The sequence below is a fragment of the Amblyomma maculatum genome, chromosome 1, assembly GCF_055883805.1.
Source record: "Amblyomma maculatum isolate TAMU_Amacu chromosome 1, ASM5588380v1, whole genome shotgun sequence".
NCBI classification, from domain to species: domain Eukaryota; kingdom Metazoa; phylum Arthropoda; class Arachnida; order Ixodida; family Ixodidae; genus Amblyomma; species Amblyomma maculatum.
Window position 1 is genome coordinate 362,716,398 of NC_139344.1, and position 22,396 is coordinate 362,738,793.

General features: G+C 43.3%; 1 protein-coding gene across 1 annotated transcript in view; it reads left to right on the plus strand.

Annotated features, from left to right (window-relative positions):
• Positions 1-22,133, plus strand: part of LOC146207960 (uncharacterized) — a 43,523-nt gene extending 21,390 nt beyond the window's left edge. Inside the window, exons 9-18 of the mRNA XM_084591674.1 lie at positions 4,043-4,137; positions 5,296-5,509; positions 6,635-6,821; positions 8,256-8,378; positions 9,053-9,147; positions 11,444-11,568; positions 13,635-13,903; positions 15,175-15,244; positions 15,464-16,187; positions 17,582-22,133. Of these exons, the coding sequence (XP_084447800.1) occupies positions 4,043-4,137; positions 5,296-5,509; positions 6,635-6,821; positions 8,256-8,378; positions 9,053-9,147; positions 11,444-11,568; positions 13,635-13,903; positions 15,175-15,244; positions 15,464-16,187; positions 17,582-18,097 (2,418 nt within the window). The 3' untranslated portion in view covers positions 18,098-22,133. The remainder of the gene's footprint in view (positions 1-4,042; positions 4,138-5,295; positions 5,510-6,634; positions 6,822-8,255; positions 8,379-9,052; positions 9,148-11,443; positions 11,569-13,634; positions 13,904-15,174; positions 15,245-15,463; positions 16,188-17,581) is intronic.
• The last annotated feature ends 263 nt before the right edge of the window (positions 22,134-22,396 follow it).

Genomic DNA, 22,396 nt, shown 5'->3' on the forward strand with positions numbered 1-22,396 from the left:
CCCGGATGTGCAATCCCAACATAGGACGGTTGTGATTACTGATCTCGAGCCGGGCATCCTGAAGAGTGAAGTTGAATGGGCCTTAGCCAGCCTTGCTAAGAACAAAGCAAGCGGAATTGATGGTATTCCAGCTGAGTTGCTTCAAAACCTCAACCACGACGCTGTTAACACACTGCATACATTATGTCAAAAGATTTGGACAACTCTGCAGTGGCCACAGGATTGGAGGAGGTCAGTTTACATCCCCATTCTAAAGAAAGGCAGTGCCAAAGATTGTTCCAACTACCGCACGATCGCGCTTATTTCGCATGCTAGCAAGGTGATGTTAAAAATCCTGCAAGGTAGGCTGCAGCAGTATGTGGATCGGGAGCTTCCGGACGTGCAAGCTGGGTTTCGCAAGGGCAGAGGAACTAGAGACCAAATTGCCAACCTTCGCTGGATCATGGAAAAAGCAAGAGAGTTCCAGAAACCCATTTACTTCTGCTTTATTGATTATGCGAAAGCGTTTGACTGCGTAGATCACAGCAGATTGTGGCAAGCTCTCCGAGAGATGGGAGTTCCAATTCACCTCATCTGTCTCCTCAGGAACCTGTATGAAGGGCAAGAGGCCACAGTCAGAACTGGGCATGGTCTTACTGATTGGTTTCCGATTGAGAAAGGGGTGAGGCAAGGCTGCATACTGTCGCCCTGCCTATTTAACCTATATGCAGAGTGCATCATGAGGAAGGCCGGTCTGGACGAGTCTTCAGCTGGAGTGAAGATTGCTGGAAAACGTATCAACAACCTTAGATATGCGGATGATACCACTTTAATGGCAGAAAGTGAAGTGGAACTCAAGAGACTTCTGATGCGCGTACAAGAAGAGAGTGAGAAGTTTGGGCTTAAACTGAACATTAAAAAGACGAAGATCATGGCGTCTTGCCCTATCAAGTCCTGGAGCATCAATGGACAAGAAGTGGAAGCTGTAACAGATTTTCTGTTCTTGGGCGCCAAGATTACCTCGGAAGGAGACTGCAGCCATGAAATTAGGAGACGCCTGCTTCTGGGAAAGAGAGCAATGGTTAGCCTTGACCGCCTAGTAAAGAGCAGAGACATTAGTCTGCCAACCAAGATCCGTATAACCCGTGCTATTGTCTTTCCAGTTGTGATGTATGGATGCGAGAGTTGGACTGTGAAAAAGACTGACCGCCGAAGAATTGACGCGTTTGAATTGTGGTGCTGGCGAAGACTCTTAAGAGTTCCTTGGACTGCCAGAAGATCAAATCAGTCGATATTGTCGACCATAAACCCTGACTGCTCATTGGAGGGTCAAATTCTAAAGTTAAAGATCAGCTACTTTGGTCATCTGATGAGAAGAGAGGAGTCGCTGGAGAAAGATTTGATGTTGGGAAAGGTTGAGGGTCGCCGGAGAAGGGGTAGGCAGCGAACGCGATGGTTAGATGGCATTCTCGAGGCATTGCAGATGAAGCTATGTGATGTTAAGAAGATAGTGAGAGACCGGAAAGCGTGGCGTGACATGGTCCATAGGGTCACGAAGAGTCGGACACGACTGAACGCCTGAACTGAACTGAACTTAGTTGCGCTGTTTTCAGAACATCATGATTTAGTTGAGCCTTCAAACAATCACTTCGAGGTCGAAGAAAATGGCCACTTCTTTACTTTTCTTTACTGTTTCTTTACTTTTAACACTCTCGCTTGATTGCTCTTGAGACATCATGTAACAAAGTAATACAGTTGAAGCGAACTGCATTACATGCAGTGAGACGCAGAGTATGGCAAGGCTGACGTGAACGCCTGAATAATCCTTGAACGCTGTCAAAACTTCTTCAATTAGCTCTACGCATTTTACACAGTGCTATGTGTGAGTGACAGCACGGACTTTTATGCAGCCAGCACGATGCATAGTGATGTATGTCATGCATTATATTTGGCGGTTATATAATATAAATACGGCGAATGAAGAAACAAAACACTCACTGAATGGGATGCCAACACAAACGTGCTCACAAGAAAGGCGCTCATTCGGCGTATATTTCGCTACGAGACAGGACCATGTTGTTGTCTTTGATTGGATCAAACTCTTCACGCGCATTGGTTGCGCTGGGATAAGGGAGAACAAAGATACACACTTGTATCTTTGTAATTCATTAGGCTGTCAGTAGAAGTGGGGGAACATTTTGTAACGTTGTCATGCTCCTATTAGAAATGGATAACTATTTCACTTTTAATATGGAATGACGTCAGTGTGCTGGCAGCCTCATTCGGAAAACTGAAGCGGCCAGTCAAGGAAACAACATGGTTGCGGGTCCCTATATCACCGGAGCTCTCCTTTGCAACTCGCCTGCACCCATCGGTTAATGACTGGCTGCAATATACAGCCAATATAGACTGCTAATTGCCCATGACCAATATTTCCGGTCCCTTAACATGGGCTTTTGAAAAGCGCTGCTACGTCACTAATAACAATGACGAATCCCAGATATTTGAAGGGATCTGAAGTTGAAAATATATAGTGAACCTGTAAGAAATAGCTTTTTTTTTTTCGCAATGAGTTAACAAAACTAAGCCGAGCAGAAACTGAGAAAGAATCTGAGGTTTATTATCTCCACAATTCGTGGTGTTATTCCAGTTGTTATGTGATTTGCTTTACTTATAAGTAGTGGCGAATCTAAACCGCAGTGTACGAGAATACGAAGCAAACAATGTCGCCGATATCTAGATCTAAACTTTTGATTTCGCTCTTCTTAGTATGAAAGTTTAGATAAAGCAGTCATTCAATAAGCAAACTTCGTTTCTGCAATAATACATCAAGCATAATTTATCAAAATGAAGCTAAAAATTATTTTCTGTTCAGTAAGCTTAAACGAGGCTTGAACGCTCATTGTGCGGTGTCAGACAGTGCTCCGCCAGCGGAAGCAAGTAAATGTCAATAGCAGGCTTCTGTCACAAGTTTAAACATAAACATGATAGGCTATTTTTTTCATACTTTCCCTCATCGGAAGCAAAAAAGCAAACAACGCAGTGAATAATTGGGACAGCTGCTTGTCCTGTCCTTTCCTGTGCGTGTCTGTGATTTCGTTTGCAATAATTATTTTAGTATAGCAGAAACAGTCGCGCCCACTGAGAACGTTAAAGGCCCCTTTGTAGCAGAGACGTATCTTTGCTTTCATGGTGGCGATGCTAATGATCACTATCATTGTCTTCCAGATTAGGGTTTTCCGTCGACATTCTCAGGATATAGCAGTCGAGTTGCCAGAACATTCAGGAAGGAATAAATTAAACAATGCTCGGAACAGTGCAAGCTATGAGAAACATGCTACCAAAAATGGCACTCACGCATCAATATGACGTTTTTATTCATACGTCAGCAATATCAGGCTGATTGTTTTATTTCACTTGCACCTACTATACAATCTGTATGAGCTAACTTCACTGCCTATTCAGAGGATCGACATTGGAGGGGTTTCTAATGCACGAATGTTTTACTTATGTAATTTTGTTTCTTTGATTTAAAGCATTTCGGACAAAACCTTACACCTCTCTCCACCGACCAAGACTGCAGGAGCACTTCGAATAGTTTTTCAAATACTTGCGCAGTGTTGAAATATTGTTCAGGCAAATTTGGAGCAGTTGGAAACATTTTTCTGCTTTTTTTTTCTGGAAAGCAGAGTAGTTCATTCACTCGTGAAATAGCAAACATTCGCACGGCAGCACTGCGGAGACCAGCTGCAAGCGATGCGCCGTCATTGGTAAACATGGAATCCGCCCTATTGTTCGATATCTACGACGTGCAGCCGCAGTACTGTAGTGCTTCCTCCTTCTTATAGGTGGAGCTACCAATCGCGGGACATCGAGTGTGGATCAACACGTGAATGCAGATCGCGTCGGTCTGATTACTTTGGGTCATCATAGCTTCCGCGGTGCTACTTGCACTTTTGAGATGAAAAATATAGGGTTCTGGGAATCATTTTTACAGGACGATTTTGTTATTTTGCTGGAAAAGGAATCCTCGTTGCAATGAACCTTGTTGTTTGCCTTGCAGATTGCGCAAGCAATGATTCACGTCATCAGCAACTTCCTGGCGCTTAATGACAGCGTCATCGAACAAGGAGACCCAAATAGAATTGCCGTTCAAAAGTACGTCCCTTCCCCTTATTGGCGGTCACTTTCAAGTACACCTACAGAAGTCTTAAACGCGCATAAAGGGTGCACTGCTGTAGCAAATGTTAAAAATGGTAGGTTTCCATATAATATATGCTTTATGCCTGTATATAAGCGTGGGCATTAGGGCCATGTTTTTTTTTCAGTTCAATTGCATAAATGAAAATGCCAGCAAGAAAGCACCAACGTTGTGTCTCGTCCCTGCTTCACATGTTGGTCTCGTGTCGTTGCCCTATTTGACTAGCAACTATAGGACTGAGCAACTCATTCACCACTTCGTGATGCTCTAGCTTGACCTTATTATAAGCACGCCTTAGGAGGCCGCAAACATTGCGATTGTCAATTTTGAGTGCGAAGCTCGTGTTTCAATTAAGGTGTCGACCTGCTACATCACATATTTTCAGTGATCTCTACCGGTCCGCGAATTATTTAACAGGTTCTGCGTTCAACCACAAACTATTATTGGTACAGACGTAGCTCTTTCTCTCGCCTTTAGCACTTTTCCTTTTCCGGCGATAACTTTCACTCATTGCCCACTACGAAACGGACTGAAGTGATCATCGATTCCTCATCGAGCTCTTTCTATTACCTTGGTACACTTTCGTGTAAAATGATAAGATGATAATGCAAGAACTGTCTCTGTGCAGCTGATTTGCAAAGATAACGAGTATCTTTCATTGAAAAAAAAAGAAACCACAGAGATGCCTAGGTTTCCTGAGGTTGTGTGTGCCACAGTCACTGCCAGACCATCTGATTAGTTACGAAGGGATTAAGGTGAAAAATATTGTGATGCAACTAAAACTAAGTTAGCATAAAATAAGAATGCCTCACATGTATCTTTTGTACACCGAATGATTCAAAGTTATGAGAAAAGTGATAGTGCAGCAGTTAATTGAACTCGGTGAAGTTTCATATGTGCACTGTAGGCCCACGATATTAAGGGGTACGAAGTGCCTTCTGCTATCAAACTCATCTGCGCATCTTTGCTAAATTGTGTTCAATCCCCATAAAGGTCTGGTTTGATGTTCGGGGTTTAAGGTCCCAAAGCAACTTAGGCTTTGGGAGACGCCATAGTGGAGGGCTCCGGAACAATCTCGTAAAGGAGTCACCTCGTGGTGCCATTGCCTAACGCAGGTTGGTTTCGGTGGTGGAGAGGTTCACCTCTGAAGTGGTACTGGGAGCGGGTGCTCTCATAATCGAGAACAAAAACCTGGTGGTCAAGGCGGTGGCCTGGTCCCCCAAGTTGCTCTCGCAGGGCCAGGACTTCCTGAGCTTCTCGCTTCGGTCAAACGGGGACCATTACCTCCACGAGGACTTCTCCGGTGGCGGTGACGAACAGGACGGAGACGTGAGTGCGACTGGAGACCACGTTTTATAAATGAGAATTTCGTTGAAGCCAGCTTTCTGAAACCTGAAGTAGGAAGCTAAGAACGCTGTTGACTGTGACGTATGAAAAGCAAACTTTCCAAGCCTTTTTCACGCCCATGAAGGTCCACCAGCGTGCTTATATGCGTATGGGATGTCACGTAGGCCTAGGATCAAAGGGGATGATGCTGTCTTGTCTTCGAAATGTCGAAGAAAAATAGCCATGAATCAAAAGACAAATTATTTGTGTCACTTTGCCTCTGTAATGCAAAATTAGATCGAAAGTTATTTTCTATTTCCGTGATGTCGGATGTATAGTCAGTGCATGTGGAAAGGTATAGCCTTGGACGAATGCTATAGGTGGCGTATTGGAATGCTTCGACACGAATAAACAGCGCGTGAAGGACGGTCACATCGTTCGTCGACCTTGCGTTAATCGCATTCATGCTCTGTTTCCCACTTCGAAACTGCGGGTACTTTCTTATCGCTTTCTACAATTTACTCGGGTAATGCATTGTGAGACTACCTAAAATTGTTATAAATCATTTTTTCAACTGCCTTCTTTGTTGTTGTTTTTTTGCTATATTATGCAAAACTAGGAACGGATTCTGAAACACGTAGTTAGGTGCAACCCTTTCTCTTTCTTTCTCTCTTTTCGATGCTTCCGCATTTCTCCAGAAGAGATAAGCAGGCGAGCGCCAAAATTTACTGGCCAAACTCGCCAGCTTTCTTGGCATTGAACCGTTGTTCCTAACGTTTTTTTTTTTTTTTTTTTAATATGGAGCAGCTTTCGGCATGAATTATCAAACGCACTTATAGATAGGTCCCTCCAGCAGAAGAGGTCCCAGCTGAACCGTGTGTATACTGGACATTTCTTCTGTACAAGATAATGTTCAATCGAAAGTTTCGAAATGACATTTATATTTGGATTTGAAAGGGCCCGCCATCTTCCACCTCTTCTTCATATATCGCCTTCTTTGACACATCGGTGACAAAAATGCATTACCATTGTGTATACTTCTTACGTGAGGAGAACAGGCGTAAAGGACTAAAGCTTGTTTGTATTCCTACCTCTCTTCTGGACCAATGTCTTCTCACCCCCTTACAGAACATCATGATCGCCATTCCATTTGAGGCGTTATCAATGGCGATAAATCATTCGCTTCTAGAAGCCGGCGAGCCCTACCGCCCCATTTACGAGGTGGAGAAAGGCCCGCGCATATCATTCGTCTCCTATCGGAACGACAAGTTCTTCAGGCCTGATCGCCTCAGCCTCCCTTCTCTGATCAGCGCAGGTGAGCAGTAAGTCGCGTGCAGACTTCATGAAAATCATTTGAACAGCTGCGTTTAAAAATACATCTATTATCTATGGTCAAATTCGGAAGCTGTGGTAAGAATGTGCCATCGGCAACCTACAGGACCTGTCAACGCAGACGAAGAAAGCGCTTTGTCATGTTCAAAGTGGCCATGCACAGTGCAAGTGATAGTTCATAGGCGATAGCAAAGAGGGGCTACATTACTTGGCTGTTATTAGTGAACTAATAATCTGTGAGCCAGTGACTAATTGTTGCTTGTTGTTGTGTTGATAGTATTGCTCTTGCTCAAAACGTTGAAGTGACTACGCATCCACAGTCGCCAATTCTGAGACAGCTAGGTCATAGAACGATTAAAGAATTTTCTGTTTACTTCGTTGTGCGATTATTTGGCCTTACAGGCAACCATTAGTATGTACACCCCGTTAACTACCTTGGCCTGTCTTAGCATTACAGCCTGCATTTTATGAGAAATGGCTGACTGAGCTACAATACCGTTTGGAGGCTTACAAGTGCGGCTTATGCGTTTATTACGAGTGGTTTACTTTAGGTTAGGTTGTAGTAAGATACATTATGGCATAATAAGTTGGATAGCAGTTTACTGTCATGGTATAATGAGTTGGATAGCGGTTTACTGGCAGAATGCCATGAATTAAGAGTAAATTGCGTTAGGTTAGGTCAGAATAAGGTCCGCTGAGGTAGGCTAACAGTAAATTGTGGAAAGATTGCAGGACATTACCGATCAAATATGTTACAATACGGTGGATTATTGCATAAAAATGTGAATTTAGTTTGACTTTGATGAATTGCAGTAGATTAAGAGTTGATTGCTGAGGATAGTTATGGATTGCGGCGGATGAAATGTGGGCTACATCGGTTAATTCGCAGTTGGGTGTGATAAGGTAGATTAAGTTTAACTTCGGTGAATTAGCGGTGAATTTTGAAGGTTCACGGTGCATTAAGGAATAACTGCGCTGAATTAGGACAGGTTAAAGTAGAGTCTGGTAGATTAAGTCTTGTTATGGTCGATCCTAGATAACTGAGCGGAATGTGGTAGATTAAGTTGCATGGATTAGGTGGGTTTGCGTGAATTACGGGGTATTAGTAGGTATAACAAGAAGCAGATAATATTTTTACAGTCAGGAACGTTCGTAGTCTTAAGTGTCCGTGCCGCATTTCTTGCCCAGCCGTACTGCGACTGCCAGCATTGGACAAAGCAAAGCAGGGTCGTACGCTGTTATACATATAAGGGGATATAGCTTGTGGCAGCTCTAAAACGTTCCCAAACCAATGTGAACGCTGTAGCTGCGGAAGTAAAATAATCTACCATGGTTATAATGGGTGTTATTGCATAAATTTGCGTCAATTAAATACGAATTAAGTTCATTCGGTGGTTGTATCTTATTCTGATCATAGGTCAAGTCGTCCTGTCGGCGAAAATTGGCGACAGTACGCTCGGAAATCTAACTGAACCCTTGGTCTACTCCTACCCGACGTACAGCGCTGAAAGATATACATGTGCTTTCTGGGATGAACAACGTAAGTACCTGTAGTCAGGCACCTGCTTTCAGCTTCTACTTTTACCCGTAATGCCTCAAAAACAAGAAATATGGCAATTCATAGTAGGCATTACGATTTTGAATTATTCGACGCGTTTTTAGAATTAGCACGAAAATATAGACTCGACGCCAGTTCTCAAGGTAAAGACCTCTGCGAATATCGGGCAGCGGTTTCCATTTGGCATAATTTTCAGCCTTGTGCTGTTCAATTGAACTGTCTGATATCATAATAGACCAATAAGGTTGCTGACATCGGCATGCAATGCTCAGCGTCGTCAATTTAGAATAAAGTCGAAGCAACGCCGGTACCCGAACGCTCAGGATTTCGAAAACAAGGAATTCATTAATGTGCTGCTTTCGATTCCACCTTTGCCTGAACGAGGTCGCCGGTACCAAGATTCAACTCTGCTACACTACGCACAGAAGCCGAGTGCAATAACCGCGGACATCCACAGCGGCGCAAGATGCAAAAATAGAGGGCACATAAGTGCCGTCTATTTTTACATTTCTCGCGCATTCGCTGCATCGCAAATTATGAGCAGTCAAAAATATCAATATACCTCACTATTCGGTACCAGTGCCTAAAACGAAAATTGCCTTAGCAAAGAAAAGCTCTCCTTTCGTTTTTCATTCCAAGATGACTTCTTTTCACAGGAAAGGAATGGTCCACTACCGGCATTACGACCAACCAGTCGGGGAATGTGACCGTCTGCAGCTCGACGCACATGACTGCGTTTTCCCTTTTTCTGGTACTGCCTTACGCTACTATACCGCGTCTATTTATATTTTTCACCACTCTCCGTTAGCCCCTGAAGTACTGGCGATTAGATGTGGTACAGAAAGATGGTAACGCAAACCACTGCTCCACATAATTCAATTTTTTTCCTTTCATCTTTCATGGTAGTCTATTCCACGGCAGATATTCGCGAAACAAAGACATATGCTGCACCTGATCCTCCATAATTATTTATTTCTTCTTTTTTTCCCCGGATCACCCATGGGCTGCAGCAGATCAGATTATAAAAGTAAAATGAACATGTTTTCAGGCTGGAATTCACGAGCTGCATTTCCTTGTGGGCACTGTACAGCTTTAGATATGTAACATTGTGGGCCACCTCATAAATCTCCCGATTATAGGAGTTTCGTAGTCCGTTCTAAGAAAACCAGGTTTAGGTCGGGACTGGCTTAATCTTGGTTGGAAGAGAGGGCAAAAAATTCAGAGACGGGCATAATCTTCTCCATTAAACTCAATTGTTTTCCCTCGCAGCGGTATATCCAAGGCCTGTCACCTATGCATTTTGGTGCATTTTCCTTTGTGACAATATATTAAATAATGTCGTATTGATTGCCTTTTTGCGTGAATGATTGCGTAATTACCATCTTGTATCGCACATCGGTGATTTTGAATTCTGCATTTCTATTATTAAAAATAAGCAATGGTGCAATAATGTTAACCCATTCACAGCCTTTTATCGGAATTTGTGTATAGTGAGCACTATCCCAGCTTGTTTGCGCGGTAACCCAACTTTTCTGCGACAAATACAGGTTTGGTGCAACCCTTATCCAGTGAAATAGACAGGCCAGTATATCTTATCCAGGCAAATTCACTACCTTATTATGGTGCTGCACGTAAACCTAAAATAAAGCTTAAAACATTTCTTGCAATTTTTCACCGAACGTTTAAAGCCAGGCGTAAACAACTTTATTCCCTTGAAGGATATAGTGCCTATTATCACAGCTCTCACGACTATGGGAACACAGGAGGTTCTTTTTTTTAATCATCGCGCTCGGTTTGTCTTTTCTGCTGAGGAAGCCGTGTATTCGATCTCATACGTAGGCCAAACCGGAACATGCCTTAATAAGAGATTGTTCGAGCACATCGACAATGTGACACAGCGATTCTCAGGCGATCTGGGAATTCGTTGCCATTATTGTGAATGCACTCCTCAATTAGGCAACACGAGCTTAGGTGCGACGAAAAACCTATGCTTGAAATAACTGAAGAGCGTTGTGCCAGCACCCCATCCATAGCCCTTGTGGACAAAGAATTGTGGTTCTTATTGGGAGCAGGATAAACTTCTTTATCATGTGTTATTTCTGGTGCCGATGATTGTTTATCGGGCTTTTTTGCTATCCTTGGGTTACTGATACTGCGATATATTTACCGATGTTTCTGAAAAGTAAATCGGTTATAAGTCAGCGCTACATGTGTCGCCTTCCCTTTCTAGTACTTACCTATCTTGTGCTGTTCTGCCTTGTTTTTTTTTTTTATCAAATGATGACACTTCAGATTCCACACAAAATGGTGATACAAGCGCAACGTGAATCATTCCGGTTTGGTTTGGTTTATGGGGATTAACGTGCCAAAGCGACTCAGGCTGAGAGAGATGTCGTAGTGGAGGTCTCCGAAAATTTCGACCTCCTCGGCTTCTTTAATTTGCACTGACATCGCACAGAAAAAGATACCTTTCCGCCTTTATCGAAAAGCTGCCCCCGAGGCCGGGTTTCTTCTTGGACTCAACTGTCTAGCGACCTAACCATTGAGCCACCACGGCTGGGATGAACCATTGTTGATATATTTTCAAAAAGGTGAAAAGCGAGGCTTGGTGTTACTCTATTTGAAATTGATTTAACTAGCCATCAGAACAACCTCATCTAAAGAGGGGCATTTAAAATGAGACCACAGATTTTTGTCAGATGGCGTCATATCGTGTTATAACAAGTGAAGAAAACACTTTATAATGGCTTTCAGCGAAGTCATGCACACTGTAATGGTTTTCGGCAATATGGGTTCTGTGCATCGAGACAGATACCTGGTTCACGTTTTAAAGCCTAACATGCTGTTTTCATCTCCTATGCCTTGGCCAACCAAGGGCACCTACACAGCCGATGATACCAGTTTGGTACACAGAACTTAAGATAGTGAAAGGTACCGAAACTGCGTCTACGGGTGGTCGTATTATCAGTAAAGTGAAATGTTAACTGCAGAACTCTATTATGTTTAGCGCTAATATGAGGACGTTTTCATTCGTTTACCCTAATTAGAATCGAGGTCCCGGTATGTCGACCGCCCCTCACAACTTACGGATCCACTCGCTCATTTCATGCCTGGGATGTCTTGTGTCGGTCGTCGGTCTGTTCTTCACCATGCTCACCTACGCTTTTTTCAGGTGAGCTGTCACTATCCCAATCTGCCCCACTTAACGCAGTGGTACAGGTGGCATCTTACTGTCTGTCTGTATTCTTCTGTGTCCTTAACATAGAATGAGAGGAAAAAGATGGTTTACACGGTATGAAAGAGCACTGAACAAGGGTAAAGGGGGTACGCCTCAGTTCGCAGGTCAATCCAACGTTTCGACAAGTGGACTTGTCTTCGTCGAAGACAGGTCCACTTGTCCACAGACGAAGGCAAGTCCACTTGTCGAAACGTTGGCTCGACATGCTAACTGAGGCGTACCCCCTTTACTCTTGTTCAGTGCCCCTTCATTCTGTGTCCTTAAGGATTGCTTGCATTCATTGTCATTGAGGCCAACGCCGAATCTTAGTGACGGTTTAGCAGCTACCATAAAACTCCAGAAAAAGTCAGAACATTAAGGATCACTTGGCTCCAGAAATATGAAATGAAGACTGGCTACTCACTACGTTATGTAAACGCGGTATTAAAAGTAAACAATAGTTATTGCAACTCTAAAAGGTGCACTCTGTGCCTATTTCCCCTTCCACGAAATCGCTAAATGTAATGGAGGCGTCTAATTGCAACTAAATTGAAGAACAGGAGAAGGTGAAATATTTAGTTGGTACCCAGTTCGTCTATTCCAGCGTGAAAGTGACGAACACTAGGCCATAAGCACAGATGTATTAAATAGGCAGGGGCAACAGAATTTATAAATGAAAACAAACAAGTAACTAAGAGAGGATTTGTAGTTTCTGCATTCTTAAAATATTGGAAAACGTAAATCGTAATGGCCAGCCTCATTAACATTGAAAAACACAGCATTAACCATGTTTATGCGCTGTCGCCTCACCAGATGATTACTGGCTGTATTTTTGTTCAGATGAAACAAGCCTGTTCACGAAGGTCACTGTTATGCATAACTTTCTTGTACTTTAAAAGTAGGTTCACGAAATACCTTACAGGATGCATTGCTTTCATGATTTCAGTTATGATGCAAACATGTATACATAAACAACTGATGCAGTTGCAAGGTATGCGAGGCCAGGCGTAGTCGATTGTGCTCGAGATAGTGATCAGGGAAAAGTAATTTAAAAATCATTGCTTTTAAACGAACTCTGAATGCTTTTTACTTGTCTCCAGCTCATGCAACAGTAGTGCAAAACGTCGGACCTCTCGAGCTTGCAACTCGTGTTCTGATAGCGTCGTACATATTGGTCGATGCGCGGAATGTCCTCCTCTAATCTCAAGTTTGCAGCTAGTCAATGTTACGGAGAATTAGCTAAACTTGTGTTCATTATATACAGACGTACAAGTGTAATCATGGACTCCTGAATTGTTTTAATGAACCAAATGAGCTCCTACAAACAGTTTTAGATGCTTCGGCTAGCTGTGCAATATCATCACTTGGCGTCATGTACCACGGCTCTTCTGGAGCTGCTTGACATCTGGTGACCATGCTTAGGCTAAATAGCAACGAAAGATGTAAGCATGGTCTGTGAGCCAGATTTATTTGGGATACCTTCAAGGCTGTTTTCATGCAGCAAATGTGCAATTAACGTGTTGTATGTCTCTATTTACGAAATACGATAAGATGATTCTTTTTGAAGGCAAGTTAGGTTTTCGGGGCGAATGTGTTTAGGATTGGCAAGCCTTTCTTAAAAATCTACGTTCCATGAAGGTGTAGTCATTCGGGAAATGTTGAGGGCTTGTGTTGAGGAACCGGAACTCACAAACTAAACTCATGGCCTCGACATCTTTTCAAAACACGTACGTCATACTGTAGCTGCACGATTCAGAGGCCTGGCCTTTGGTCTCCTCTCACTAACTTTCACGCAATTCCCTTCCTCATAGCCTTGTAGGTATTGGAAGCCGAAAATGCTATTATGGGGTGCAGAAAGGCTAGTGGCATACCTAGCACTAATTATCCACGATTACAAGAGCGAAGATATTATTTCAACACGCACGAACAGCCAAACTAAAAGTTCGAAATTTATTTTCTTCACACCAACCAATATCTAACCAGTGTCAACCATCTGCTGCACGAACCCTCTCTGCGGTCAGGTCACTGAACAAGGACCGACCAGGAAAGATCCTGCTCAACCTGTGCTTGGCCATGCTGTTGCTGAACGTGGCCTTCTTAGTGGGCTTTCTGCACGAGCGCTTTCCCAAGGTCGACCTGTGCCTGGGCTCCGCCGTTGCCACCCACTACTTCCTGCTGGCCTGCCTCACCTGGATGGGAGTAGAGGCTGCGAACATGTACAATATGCTCGTGCACGTGTTCGCCTCCTCTGATACCTGCTTCATACTGAAGCGCCTTCTCATTGCATGGGGTAAGAATGCCGCTGGCATTGGGCGTTAGGTATTAATAGGATTTCTTTTTCTATTAAATAATTAGCGCGATTCATATACACGTTCGTATTAGCTAAGCATTTCATAATTTAGTTTTGTTTCAGAGAAGGTTGTTACACGAAGCCCTACACAGACGGGCTCAGCGTATCGCTTCAACATTCCATGTCATCGGAGTCATGAATCCACGCACGCACCAACAGCTTATCTTGCCCTTGCAGCCAACGCCAAGCACGGGACTGGGGGCCTGTTGCAATTCTTGCAGTAGAAAGAATAGCCACAATAATGCAGGCTAAGGTTTTACTGTAGGTCTTAACCATCGGCGCAAAGAAGTAGTAGCATCATGGCAGCTTTCGCTAAATTTCGAGCGTACATACACTCGGTACTTTCAGTAGGGAATATCAAAGGTGACTGTTTAGATAAACCCTAACTTACAGGATGTTTTTCAAGCAAGTTATTTGCAGCAAAACGAGATTGATCTCAATTGTTTTTGTAGGGTGAAGGCCGCCAGCCTGTTATTTAATCTCTGAAGTAGCTATTCTGGTGCAGTGAACGCGGGTAACCTACATACGCTGAGTGAAAAGTTTGTCAGCACTAGCGCACTGTTAAGAATAAGGACATTATTTTGTGATAGCGAACCACAGATCTGTAGATGAGCACTGAAATCCTGCACCGAACAGCATTCATATATGTCTCTCTCATGACGGTCTTAGAGCAACTTCAAACCCGTAACTGTGGATTACTGGTCACTACGCTCGACTACTAATTCCAAGCACGCGGGTTCGATCTCGGCCGTGGGGTATATGGAAGATAAAAAGCCTCATGTGGAAATTAATCAGACGTCTGCCATTACGGTGTACCTTGTATCCCACGTCGCTTTTTTTTTATTGAGCCCACCGTTTCAATGCGAGTACATGTCGCACCACACAATAACATGTCATACCATTTAATACTATACCGTACCAAAGCGGCCGGCATCGAATCATCTATTACGTGTGCACTAAAGTAGCTACAAGTTTATAGATTATTTGGCATTTAGCACCGGAAATACAACTGATATCACAAATGTGGAAGTGGTATGCAGAAGGTGGTTCTTATTTACTTCTAGAACACATCTTGTATGATGCCAACATGGTCAATGTTTCTCCTTAAACGGCTGAAAACTGCCGAATCAACAGCAAGTCCGCACGGCTTGATACGCGCCTATATTGCAAATATATTGCACAGTTCGTTGGTCTGCTTTCTTTAATTTCAGGTATTCCAGCTGCTGTGGTTGGAACTTGCCTAGTTATAGACCGGGAACCTTACCGGGATCAAAATTGTCAGTAAGTATCCTTAAACAAAAATTATCTATTTTCAAACAAGAAGTATATTAAATTATTATAAATTGCTCTGAACTTCCGGTAACCTATTTCTTACTCTATAAACAAACACCCACCATACACTGTTACTCCAGTGGTATTGTGCCTTCAATTCAAATTCTCTTTAACCTTGTCGCAAGATAACGCATAATGTGATAAGTGCGTCTTCATTTTTATTTTCAGCTGCGTGATGTCCTCTCAGATCTCAGTCATCTACTACATCGGTTTCATGGGCATTTCCTGCTTAATCCTTTTCGTAAACCTGCTCGTCTTCATAATGGTGACGCGAGTCTTGCTCAAGCCACGCATGGCAGAAGATACTAAGTCTGTCAACCAAACCTCCGAGTCCAGGAACGACATAGCCAACCACCCTGTGATTAGCGCTGCCCAAGTTCGCTGCGCATTCATCGTCATGACTCTGCTTGGTGTGACGTGGATATTCGGCGTGTTCGGCTTGGGTGAATGTAATCTCGCGTTCCAGTACGTATTCTGTGTATGCAACTCGATGCAGGGGTTTCTTATTTTCGTGGTGCGAGTCCTACAGCATCCAGAAGCCCGCGTCGCTTGGGTAGAGTTCGTCACCAACGGGGCCTTAAAGAAACACTGCGGAAAAGAACAGCAGACAGGGTCCTGTCGCGCCAACTCCAACCTCAAGCAGAACAGTCACACGTCCATGGTGCGCGTCACATCCACCAGCACAGACAGCACCAGCACCATATTCTTCAACAGCAACATCTGGAGCAAGGCGGGAGGTGGCGGTTCTGGTGGTCCGGATGGTGTCAAAGGCGGTCCCACTAGACTGTCCAGGTTCTCAGGAGACAGCAGCCTGCTGATGAACTGCAATCTGCGGAAAGAGGATAAGAAAAGCAATGCTGGCGGTCAGCTCAGAAAGAAAAATTCCTCAAAGGTAATGTAGTTATGATCTAATACAAACTTGCAACGAAACACCAGTATTTCAAGTGCTAGGCGTACCTGTTAAACTATAATGACGTTACTTCCGCATTTTTATCTATCTTTAAATATTCATATAAGGCTAGTTCATGTTGCTAACTGGGCTATATATCGAACACAGACAGAACGTAAGCGCAAAAAACAAACTAATGCGATGCCTTTTATTTAGTACATTCTGACGTTGGTTTGAGCGCATTCATCTATTTCCTGCGTCCTGTTGCCATCCGTTATTTATTGCAGATGGCTTCCTAAAAATTGCCGTTGTGTACATATAGCTCTAGAATTGTCCAACGTGGGCAATATTCGAGGGTAATCTAGTGGATAATTTTAGGGGTGCTCACCACTGATCACTGGTTTGGTTTTAGACTGGAGACACCACATTAACTGAATCTGAAAGGTTGTGATCTGTACATTATGAACTGTTTAGAACATTTCAGTGGAATAATCAGCCGCTGCAACAAATCTCAACGTATGTACAATTTTAGTTGTAGTATTGTGCAATTTTCAGGTACAAACTGTACAGATTTATCACAATTTTAAGACATCGCTGTAGGAAGCAGACCAGTAAAATATCAAGTTGGGCCTGTTGGTAATGATTCATGGTAAAACATGCACATAAAACACGAACACACAGGTACAACAGGACGGACAGGAGCGCCCGTCCTGTTCCCCCTGTGTGCTCGTGTTTTATGTGCGCATTTTAACGTGAAACAAAGACCACTTGATTATTGTTTGTAGGCATGTTTCATAAGGCCCTGAATGCAAAATGAGCAAGTGAGCTTTTCAGAGCTTTTCTTAGCGCACTCTGGTAGAGGAAGCGGGTAGGCTTACCCTGCAGTTTAGATGCTCTCCTTCTGGGAGAAAGGGGGAGGAAGTGGGCCACATTTATTTATTTATGCAGTAATTGGCCGCTGGTGCTCATCGCGCCGTAAGAGTGCGACTTTCTCATGGTTGCGACCACTTTCAAAAGGAGTCCTCGCGAGCCTGGCATGGCCAGCGCTTCGCTTAGCGGTAATTTCCAACATTCTAAGTGGGCAAGATGAACACATGAAAACTGCAGGATGGTTACTGTGGACACACTCCACTCGAGCTTCTGCTTATGGAGGTGCCGTAATGAAGTATAGCCGCCGCTAACATGTCCCTTTTTGGTTTAGGTGCACCTGTATATTTTGTCATTAGCCAATATTAGTTTGATTGGTAAACTTTTTTTAAGTGTTAATCACGCGGTCGCGATATTTTTCAGCCTTGAAGTAGGGCAGCTCTACATAGGTATTGATTCTATAATCGACTTCAAGCTGCCATTTTTTACCCTTTGTTCCAAAATGTGGTGTCCTTGTTTCTTCGACACAGGTGACCGACGAAGAACGGGGTGCAAAAGAGAACCACAAGCAGTTCTACTCCTGTGAAGATCAAGTAAGTGCTCTCGTTCCTAACCTCTACGCTGGCCAGGAGCAGCAAATCGTGAAAAGCTACAGCATTGATCCGTCTAACCCACTCAAGTACATCGATGACAAGTCACGCAATTTGGCCGTGCACAACTTTGCTAAAGACCAGAACGCGCCCATTTTCTTCAACTACGCCGATGGAGAGACAACTCCCATACAAATAAACGGCATCGTCCACTCTCCAGTGTACCAGCCGAAGCTCGAATCATTTAGCACATTCCAGAGACCCTCGCCAGTGCCCAGCATGCCCATGATTCCAGAACTATCACAGTCATGGAACACTTCGGCGACGGAAGCAACGGAAACGCAGATTGCAGCCGTTTCAGACCACGAGCTTAACCACAGCAACACATTGAAAACGGCCACGGAAGAGACATCCTTCGGGACGGTGAATGGTGCTAGCACAATGGTCGTGCGCTGACAAATACGATGTGACCACAAAGATTGGCTACGATCAAGCTTTTCTCTTTTTTGTGTGTGGACGACCGCCTTCATGGCAACCCTTCAGAGCAACATGACGCTATGTCCGCTATTCTGGTCCAGAAGGAAACCTGATAACAGTTTAGCGTGTTGCAAGGAACAGAGACGAACTCCTAACCACTCGTTGTGGTACAAATAAATCCTGCTACTGGGCAAGCCTGTACAATGCTGTACTCATGCACATGAACTGCGTTTTCGTTCGTCGTTGTGGCGCACCTGACGAGCTGTCGCTTTTCTCAGGACTGTGATCTCAACGTGATGATGATAAAGATAGCCAAACAGAGCTGGATTGCCTGTTGTTGAGAGTTTACGCGCTAAGGTCGGAGTTTCTTTTTGACTGCGCCGAAGAAGACGGACAAATCAGTGGTGCTGCAGGTTTCGAACTCTGAGCTGTGTGACTGTCTACTGTGACGTTGCCAGTCCTTGGTCGCAGTGAACTTCGCCTTGGTTAAGAGACAAATCAAGACTGACGGCAGTTTTAGATAATGGTGGCTGTCTTGATGTATTCCTTTTTTTCCCATTGAACTGTTTTTTCGGTGTGTGACGGCTGCGCGGTTGATTGTGAGGGTTTGGCCGCAAGCATTTCTTTTCTAGTCACATTTTATATATATGCACATATATCTATATGTACAAATTATTCTGGATTCATCTAATTTATCTAAACGTGTTGATAGGCTATACATGTTACGAGAACAAATCTAATACTGCACACACTAACGTGCTTTTCAAGATCTCTTCTGGTGTGCTGTTCTGTATTTATGGTACATACGGTAATTTAGGTGTGTGTGTGTGCGCGTGCTTATAGCTAGTAAAATAAACAATTGCCACATCGCGGGGAGATACAAGTGCATTTACGCATAGTTACAAATTGATCTTCAAGATAAAAAAGAAAGCTATCAAAATAACTGCAGTTGAACCACCTGTAAATTATTGGTGGGAATTCGAGTAACCCAGTGCAAAGGCTGTCTTCATGTATAGTTGATGTTCTATAAGCCAGAAGTCACCTTATTTGCGCACAAGTCTTATTGAGCTGCACTAGAGTTATCTGCGGCAGTCACGACTCTGAGGGCTAGGCTAGCTCCTGCTATTTAAATTCGATTACGCGCATGGCTTCACTGACCTAGGAGTCCCTTGGATATTTTCGTTCTACAAATTTCTTACCGATTCAGCAAATCAACTTGCTCGAAATTATTTGCCAATGCGCCCTTAATGAACAAAATGAACAACTAAGAAACCTTAGGGAAAGAAATGGATTTCGCATTGTCCTACGTGTCATAGGACTCCACGAAAACTGTAAGGAACCATCAATTTTTCACCGAGGCACTGTAGCAGTGCGATAAAGCACAAATCATTTAGTACTGGTCTCACGCAAGCGTGGCCTCAAGGGTATAACCTGCCTGTTCCTTGGAATGATGCTAAGCAATTGGGTAGCCCTTTGCTTTAGAAAGGCTGTGCATCATACTTGTTTGACATATTGTGTGGCTTGAATAGCATGAACTTTAGAGAAATTTTTGCTCGATAGATATCGTCCGCGTGACTGTTAACTGCATGCATTTCTGATGTTGACCACAAAAAGAAAACAAATTTCGGCGCTTTGATCTCGCAAAAGGCAAATATTCTTACCACAATCCATAGTTTCCCTTTATAAGTCGGCAGTGACGATGGCCAGCATACATAAGCGCTGTAAACGGACATGAAATTAATTTTTTTTCAGTCGGGTGAGACAACCTTATTATTCAATCTTATTTAAATTTTACTACAGGGCACACTTGAGGAACTTTTTTCTTTTGTACCAATTTGTGAGCGGATGTTCAATTATGAATTCTCTCAGGACTTTCGTGGGTTTAAATTTCTGACAGTTCTAAATTATTGGGCCATCTTTGTATACCTCGTAAGGGCACATCTTATCATCTGTCTACATTTCTTGGTATTCTGGTGCCTCTGTTGCTAAATGTGGCAATTTTATTTCTTTCTTGTGCTCCTACGTACTTCCTTCTCCGATAACCATACAGTAGCTATATGCAAACTTAGCTGTAATGGATCCCCAAATTTTGTCGAATATTATGCTCAAGTCACAAAATATTAAGAAGTATCGGCGTTGGATTCACAAAAAATGATTAAATTCAATGCTTGTTAATATTTCGGATGGGTTATCATAGTGGACTAGCGTACATAAAGATGTCAGAATGTTTAATCTCGTAAACTGGTTTATTCACTCACTAAGACGGTCAAACGTTATAATTGTAAAAAAATACTTCGACGCCAATTGCAGTTTTCATGGGCTCTTCGATGCTTCTTGCAGCTACTGGCTGCACTTAAAGGTGGGAAATTGAACACCAGGCGCTATGTGCATCCTCCTATAGGTATATCTAAATTGATTAAAAAAGAATTACATCTAATTACACTAAAATGCACAAACTTTTGAAATAATTTCAAACGTTGCCTTCAGTGCGGACGAGTCCTCACGTGCCTGCGAGCAGTACAAAGCTACTTCTCCTCTGCATTGCAGACGAAGGTACCAAAGATCTCATCAGAACCCTGGGAGGGCTGCAGTCGCTTAAGTTGGCTGTCGCAGATTGCCTAGCACCTTTCTCACTGCCAAGACCAGTGGCCAGTATAAACTACAAAAATTGCATTAGCCTGTAGCTGCTCTCAGCGCAGCACCAGTTAAGATGTCTGCGACCAAATATAAAGTATTTTTTACGCACGTTCGTTCATGAATTCACGTTACTACAAATCACCCTGATGCGCTGAAATCATAATATATTATTTCTCAATAGCTATTTTCAAGTTATTTGTTATTATAAATAACTTAACGCTTAAATTTATTTTTCAGCGTACACGCAGAAATGTTTCGACTGGAAGTAGTTATTTAAGCAGATTTATTCGGCGCCAATTTTCCACTTTTTATAGATTGCATTATACAGAAGGAAATGTTTCTACTATTTATGGCCACAGTAACAACAGGAAATTTGATATTCCTCCGCGCGCGAAGTTGTCCCCAGCGTGTACTACAAATTAAGAACATGAAGTGTCATTGTTCATAGGTATATTAGGAAGTCATCATTCAAAGCTAATGTTTCCGGCCATCAGTCATCTACTTGGCAGAAGTTGTACATCCAACCTTTCTACGTCTGTCCCTACACCAAAGTCCAGCAACAATGTAACGTGATACTTCAATCATTTCTGCACGTCCGACAGTAAGTCTTCGCCGAGCTACATTTATTTGAGAACAGCGCTGTTTGTGGGTGCATCAATTATCGAGGAGTGTTTGTTAAAGAGTGGTCCTGAGCTCTGCCTTCTCGGTGCCATTGACGGAATGCGATGCAGGGACGCTGTTTAGCTCACGCGCCCCATTTATTCTTCCAGATGACGATTACGATAGTTATTATACCTGAAAATGCGTGCCAACTCGGGACTAGTTGTTGGCGGATGTTTCTGCATTAGTTACATAATGCGGATAGGTAGATCACTGCTGTCGCATCCAATCATCTCAATTTCTCAAGCCTAGACTGGATATCGAGCCGTCGTTGTCAAAGCTGATAGCAAGAGCATTTATCATCACGACACCATCTCGTGGAGCGGCGATGGGGTCGCGACTCGCGATGCATCACAACTGTTCAAAATTTAAATTTGGTTCTTTCTGCCAGCTGGCCTAGCTTTCAAGAAGTAACACTAGGTGCTTGTTTGTCTTTCTGCCACTCGCTTCAAATAAGTTTGTTCCAAAGACTGGTTAAGAAACATTATTGGTTATGGTCAGTGTGTGTGTGTAAGTACATGTTGTTTGCATGCTTTTTCCCTGTTTACAGAACATGATGATGTCTCCTCTTCCACAATTTTTTAAACTATTACCGGGCTTATTCCGTCCTTTGTGCGTCAATGGCCCCTCTTTGCTTGAAGTAAGACGCAAGATACCGGTGGAATCGCGCCGAAGTTAGAGCGAGCGATGGAATTCAGAAGTCGGAAATAAATGTGTTCCTTTTACCAAATGTTTTTTGTAGTATTTCTTTTGAAATTTTTTGGTGCTCCATTTCGGTTCACTGAACTGCCTTTTGATATATCCGCACCGCCAAGATTGCACAGTGGTTAATGCACTCTGCTGTACCAGAGAATGCGGGATCGAATCCATTCCATGGCGGCCGTTTTCCGATGGAAGCGGAAAGCAAGGCTTCCGTGTACTGTGCGATGGCAGCGCGCTTATATAACCCTAGGTGGTGGTAATTTCTAAATCATTCTACTA